The sequence below is a fragment of the Oryx dammah genome, unplaced genomic scaffold (assembly GCF_014754425.2).
Source record: "Oryx dammah isolate SB20612 unplaced genomic scaffold, SCBI_Odam_1.1 HiC_scaffold_19, whole genome shotgun sequence".
NCBI classification, from domain to species: Eukaryota; Metazoa; Chordata; class Mammalia; order Artiodactyla; family Bovidae; genus Oryx; species Oryx dammah.
The window spans coordinates 35,516,293-35,523,250 of record NW_024070203.1 but is presented as its reverse complement, the minus strand read 5'-3'; the positions used below and the strand labels follow the sequence as shown (position 1 = coordinate 35,523,250).

At 41.1% G+C, this 6,958-nt stretch overlaps 1 protein-coding gene across 1 annotated transcript in view; it reads left to right on the top strand.

Annotated features, from left to right (window-relative positions):
* LOC120878593 (short-chain dehydrogenase/reductase family 16C member 6) overlaps nucleotides 1–6,672 on the top strand; it is a 22,035-nt gene extending 15,363 nt beyond the window's left edge. Inside the window, exons 5-7 of the mRNA XM_040261258.1 lie at nucleotides 888–1,032; nucleotides 4,522–4,647; nucleotides 6,008–6,672. Of these exons, the coding sequence (XP_040117192.1) occupies nucleotides 888–1,032; nucleotides 4,522–4,647; nucleotides 6,008–6,134 (398 nt within the window). The 3' untranslated portion in view covers nucleotides 6,135–6,672. The remainder of the gene's footprint in view (nucleotides 1–887; nucleotides 1,033–4,521; nucleotides 4,648–6,007) is intronic.
* The last annotated feature ends 286 nt before the right edge of the window (nucleotides 6,673–6,958 follow it).

Sequence of the window (6,958 nt, the reverse complement as noted above, 5' to 3'; positions counted from 1 at the left end):
TAGATAGCATATTGAAAAGCAGAGACATTACTTTGCCAACAAAGGTCTGTCTAGTCAAGGCTATGGTTTTTCCAGTGGTCATGTATGGATGTGAGAGTTGGACTGGGAAGAAGGCTGAGCACCAAAGAATTGATGCTTTTGAACTGTGGTGTTGGAGAAGACTCTTGAGAGTCCCTTGGACTACAAGGAGATCCAATCAGTCCATTCTGAAGAAGATCAGCCCTGGGATTTCTTTGGAAAGAATGGTGCTAAAGCTGAAACTCCAGTACTTTGGCCACCTCACAGGAAGAGTTGACTCATTGGAAAAGACTCTGATGCTGGGAGGGATTGGGGGCAGGAGGAGAAGGGGACGACAGAGGATGAGATGGCTGGATGGTATCACTGACTCGATGGATGTGAGTCTGAGTGAAGTCTGGAAGTTGGTGATGGACAGGGAGGCCTGGCATGCTGCGATTCATGGGGTCGCCTGGCGTGCTGCGATTCATGGGGTCGCCTGGCGTGCTGCGATTCATGGGTTCTCAAAGAGTCGGACACGACTGAGCGACTGAACTGAACTAAACTGATGCTGTATAGAGCTATAGGAGTGGAGTGGCCACAGAAAATGATTTTAAAGGATGCTTTCCCTGGTAGCTTAGATGGTAAAGAATCCGCCTGCCAATGCAGGAGACTCAGGTTTGATACCTGGGTCAGAAACATCCCCTGGAGGAGGGCATGGCAACCCAGTCCAGTATTCTTGCATGGAGGTGCACTTAGGACATGACTGAGTGACTAACACTTTCACTTTGCCCCCAGAATAAACTGAAAGGGAAGGGAGTTTCCATTTTCAAAATAATTCCATGAATTAACTTGTCAAAGTCTGTTGCTAACAGCTCCTCACTCTGTTTCAGATTACTGTGCCAGCAAGTTTGCAGCTTGTGGCTTTGCGGAGTCTCTCTACTTTGAATTAAAGCTACTACAAAAAAGTAAAATTAAAACCACCATTGTTTGCCCATATTTTATCAAAACTGGAATGTTTGAGGGCTGTTCAACCAAGTAAGTGAAATCTTACAGTAATCTTTGCTCTTATGATAATCTTCCAATATAGGTAATTATCATCTTTCATTTTGAAATTTTAAAATATGAAAAGTAAAACAAAAGACATCGGTTGAATGCCTGAGTTAGTCAAAGAAAACATTCAACCTGCATTAAATTAATGAGTTTACTCCATTTAAGGATAATAATATGGTTATGAGCATATGATATTGTGAAAACATAAACTTAAATTGCTAATCAGAATATTACAATATAACAGAAAAGTTGGTAGTGAGAAGTTATTAAAATCTTTAGCATTGTTGTTGAAGATAATTTTTTTCTAAAAAGAATACTGAAGTAAAAATCATCCAAAAGATAAAATATTTTGAAAGATTGACTAATATATGTGGGGAAGTATTGGAGGATGATATAAGTTTATATTTGGTAGAATAGACCAAGGAAGAAACAAATAGGAAGACTTTTATACAAAGGAGCCAATCAGTGGAGTATATTGAAAAATATATCTAGGGCCAGTGTAGTTATTACAATTGCTAAAAAGGGGATTGACAGGAACCAAATGCTATGAATCAGCTATATCTGTAGGAAAGAGAAACAGCCAACAAAAAGCCTGTCTAAAAAGCAATGAGGCTATTTAAAGTCTAAGGAAATCATAAAATTAAATTAAAAGTGTCAAAACAGGTGATGGAGGTGACAGTACAGCAGGGAAAAAGCTCTCACAAAGAAACATCTACCATGCAAGTCAAAATTAGCAAAGACAATCATTTAAAATATTTGGAGATTGACTGAAGAGCATGCAATCCATTGAGAAGTATTTATTTAACAAAACCTACAGAAATTTGGTAAGAATTCTGAGAGGCCTTGGCATTGGAACCAGGAACTACACTCATCCTCCACACAACAGCTCTGCCTTGCAGAACAGGAGTTTCAGGGGCTTAGCAAACCAGTGGTAATTCCCATGTCCCCCAGTCTCTGGAGGGGCTTACCAGGTGGCTTGGTGGTAAAGAACCGACCTGCCAACACAAGAGCCACAAGAAACTTGAGTTCGATCCCTGGGTAGGGAAGATCCTCTGGAGGAGGAAGTGCAACCCACTCCAGTGTTCTTGCCTGGAGAATCCCATGGACAAAGGAACCTGGTGGGCTGTAGTCTGCAGGGTCACAAAAAGCAACTGAGCATGCAGCATGCACGCACACACACCAGTCCCCGGAGAGGGAGAACTCCGCTGGATAGTTTGGCAGCAGTTGAATACTGAAAGATCCCGATTTCTGTGGAAGGCCTCTAATGAACGGATAGACTCAGTCAGACAGTGTTTGCTCCTCCACCTCCAAGGCAGGAAAGACCTGGGGAGAGGCTATTGTTGAAGAAAGCAGTTCCTCTTCCCACAGCTCTTTGTTGTTGGAGCAGCAGTCATGTGGCAAAAGACCTATGTGTGGTAGACCTACGAGACAGTAAAAATTAGCAGACCCCAACCCGCAGGTTCTGGGTGCTGGAAGATCCATACAGGCTGGTAACAGCAGCTGGGTGGCAGCATTACTTCCTACCATTCCCCCAGACTCGGTTTGATAACTAAGGTGAGAAACCCAGTGAAGAGTCATTTTCTCATCACCCAACTCCCGCTTCATAACAGGGGTTCTGACAGACAAGGTCACACTCAGCAGCAAAGACTGGCATCTTTCTCCCTCTGCCATTGGATAAAACCATAAATCAGAACGCTTCAAAAAAAAAAAAAAAAGAAAGAAAAATAGCACTACCAGCTAGCAAACTACAGCATAAGAGGTAGATAGGATACAAATAGAGGCAGACCAGCTAGAGGCTTAAGAGAAAGAGGCAGTCAAAGATTGCCTGGTTAAAACCAGTTTCTCTGGCTGGAGTCCTTCAAGGAATGACATCAGAAGCCACACCTTGGAGGAGAGATAGACCTCATGGAACTAGTTTCAGCCAAGTGACTGAGGAAATAAACAAGCAAACAATCGCAAAGGACAGTTATCCAGAGGTGCTACCACATGTCATCTAAAATGTTCAGTTTTTAATAAAAAAGTATGATAGGCAAATACACAGAAAAGTGTGACCCACACCTGAGAAAAACCCATAGGCAATGGAAATTGCTTTGAAAAGGACCCAGATGTTGGACTTAGCCGACAAACTTCAAAGCGGCTATTTTAAATCCATTCAAAGAGCTAAAGAAATCCATATTTTTAGAATGGAGATGTTTCATCAAATATTAATAAATAAATACAGATTTTTTTAAGCAAATGTAAATTCGGGATTGGAAAAGAAGAGTAAATGAAAAGGAAGATGCACTAGGGCAGCTCAACAGTAGATTTGGGCTGGCAGAAAAAAAAAAGTGAACCTCAAGACGAATGAACAGAGAATATGCAAGAAGGAAGAGAGAACATAAATGGAAAAAGAGGAACAGATCCTCAGAGAAAGCTGGGGCACCTTTAATCATATCAACATATACACAGGAGAGTAACAAAGAAATAACAGAAAAGATCAGAAAAAGCATTTAAAGAAATGACGGCTGAAAACCTCCCAAATTTAATGAAAAACATTATTTACATATAAATGGCAACCCACTCCAGTATTCTTGCCTGGAAAATCCCATGGACGGAGGAGCCTGCCAGGCTACAGCCAACGGAGCTGCAAAGAGCTAGACACAACTAAGTGATTGAGCACACAAACAAAAATAGAATTTTGAAGAGGGGTGTGGTTCAAGAAACACAGAAGCATAATATAAAAGTATAAAATGTCAAAGTAATGTCTAATGGGAGCTTCATTACATGCTCATCCCACTTCAACTCCAGTTAATTTTGCAAACATCTGAGTTTGCTTACTGTAGTAACAATAGTGTGCCTAAAATAAAGCCACATTGTACACGCCCAGGAGCATTTTCCTTTGGGTAAAACAATTTTGCAGTTCCACTTCTTAATAGTATACAGCTATCTGATGTTTGGGCTGAAAGAGAGAAAAGAAAAATATGAAAAAAAATCTCAATGCACTTCCCTCCATAGATCTAGACCATCACAGAGGAGAAAATCAATAAAGGCCAGGAGTTCACTCCAGGAAATTAGATACACTAGCTTTTGTTTACTCACTAAGTCATGTCTGACTCTTGTGACCCCAGAGACTGTATAGCCCACCAGGCTGCTCCATCCATTACATCTCCCAGGCAAGAATACTGGAATGAGTAGCCATTTCATTATCCAGGTGATCTTTGCGACCCAGGGATTGAACACGCATCTCCTGGGGCTCCTGCATTGCCAGCAGATTCTTTGCCACTGAGCCACTGGGGAAGCTGGAAACGTGTTAGCACTGGTCCCAATATGATCACGAGAGAAAACACAAGGCTTTTTCTAATATTTACACATGATTTGCATACTTATAGACATACGTTGATGACTTGAAATCTAAAATTTCATAATTAGTGCTCACCATGGCAGCAAAAAAATACCACTTTAACAATATAACTTTTTGTGATTTTTTTATTCCAGGTATCCACTTTTGTTGCCATTGCTGAAACAGGAGTATGCTGCCCAAAGTATTGTAAATGCTATTTTAGAGGAGCAGTTGTACTTGATAATACCCAGATTCTTGCATATTGTATTGTTCCTGAAACAGTAAGTGAATAATGACTTCTCTATCATTTTGGTTGTTTGTGAACAAATTGCTCTCATCATTGCTACCTCTTTTACCAGAAAACAACCTTGTATCTTTCTTAAGGTTGAAGGAAGAATAATATCTAAATAATGCCAGGGCAACTTATTGGACTAATTCTAGCTGTGCTTGGTTATTCCAGATGTTGAGAAAATTCAGAAACTGTTGGTTCTTACAGAGTGCTGAGTTGCTCCAGTAGTGTCTAACTGTTTATAACCACACAGATATAGCCTGCCAGTCTCCCCTGTCCATGGGATTTTCCAGGTAAGAATTCTGGAGTGAGTTGCCATTCCCTTCTCCAAGGGAATCTTCCTGACCCAGGGACCAAACGCTCATCCCTTATGTCGGCAGGTGGATTCTTTACCACTAGCGCCACCTGGGAAGCCCTCTTAGAGAATAAAAATTATTAACTTCAAGAAAAACAAATAGAACCCCAATGACAGGAGGTGAATTCTATCAGTTCAGCTGACATAAAATTCTATTTTGAAAACAAAGGACCAATAAACTCGAGTGCATTGCCAGAAAAATATTAAGGATTTTTGGCAAGTTCCTCACTTCCTCTGGTGAAAGAGGACCTGCAACTTCATGCTTAAAGTTCCAGAGTCTTTGTGAGTGTATTTAGGCCAGGCCCACTATCTTCTCTGAAGAGAAGAGAGAACAGCGTGTAAGATTCATCAAGTGTCTACTTGGGCCGGACTTGGCATGACAGCCTTGCATGGTTTATCACACTTCGAGTAACTGAGGCTTAAAGACAGTAAGTCATTTTTGCAGGATTAAACAGCTAATGGGTCTTCCATGGTGGCTCAGATGGTAAAGAATCTGCCTGCAATGCAAGAGACCCGGGTTTGATCCCTAGGCCAGGAAGATCCCCTGAAGAAGGGTATGCAACCCACTCCCAATATTCTTGCTGGAGAATCCTATGGATAGAGGAGACCTCAGGCCCCAGTCCAAGAGGTCGCAAAGACTTGGACACAACCGAACAACCAAAATACACTTTGTGGCCTGAGAACTGAGACTTTTCAAAGCTCTGTAGACAGCATTCAGTGCCCGTGATGCAACATTTCTGCGTTTGTCCCTCTCAGCAGTGACATGCACAGTGTGAGGCACAAGAATTCACACGTAATCTTTACAAAGATATTTCTCTTTTATTTATTTGTTTGGCCGTGTTATGCGGAATCTTAGTTTCCCCGCTAGGGATGGAACCCACACCTCCTGCAGTGGAAGCCCGGAGCCCTAACCATTGTGCTGCCAAGAAATTCCCTGAAGATGTCTCTTTGACTCCTTCTAAAGCATTCTGAATTTTTTTCCTCTGCTTTTCTCTAGAATAATATCTCCAAACATGTTGATCACCATGGCTGAGTACCTTGGAATGGACATTTCCCTGGCTTCATTTATAGAACGAGAGAAATCAGGGGAATTTCAGACCAAAACTGAGAGGAAACAACAGTAGCTAAAGCTCCAGACGTGGTAATAAGTGTCCTGAGGAATAGCCACCGGAAGTCTTGTTCATGCTCAGAGCACTCCAGACTTCAAGCAATGATCGAGGCTTCCAGAAGTGCCCACCGGGACATAGCTGACACTCTCACAGTCTCCCTAGGCATTCACATTAGATACTCAACAGTTTCCTGTCACTTTTTAGTCTGATTAAAAAAAAAAAACAAAAAAACACTGCAGCCATTCTAATGTCAGAGAACTCAGAGAATACAGTATATTAATAAAAACATATTAATGCAAATTAACCTTAATTTAATTTTTAAATAGAGTAGATGATACTTTTAGAAAAAGAGTAACTATAAATAGACTTTTAAAATTGCAGTTTTAGGTTGATAATTTTTAAACATTATATGTAAAGAAAATTTTTAGTACAGCTGTAAAGAAAAATAACAGTTTTCTGTGTGCCTATTAATTCCTACTGGAGCTGGATGACCATATCAAGATCCTTAGGGAGGCATGAATCTGTTTATTCAATAAAATAAGTCCACAACTAATCATGTTTGTTTGCATCTGAATATGCCTGTAATTCTTAGCTTCTTTATAAGTTATGATGTTTCCAGGTGGCACTAGCAGTAAAGAACACATTTGCCAATGCAGGAGACATAAGAGACTCAGGTTCAATCCCTGGGTCACAAAGATCCCCTGGAGAAGGGCATGGCAACCCATTCCATGTAGCCCTGGCAGGCTACAGTCCATGGGGTCACAAACAGTCAGACATGACTGAAGTGACTTAGCACACAGTACCCAATGTGCTCAGTCATGTCTGAGTCTTGTGACCCA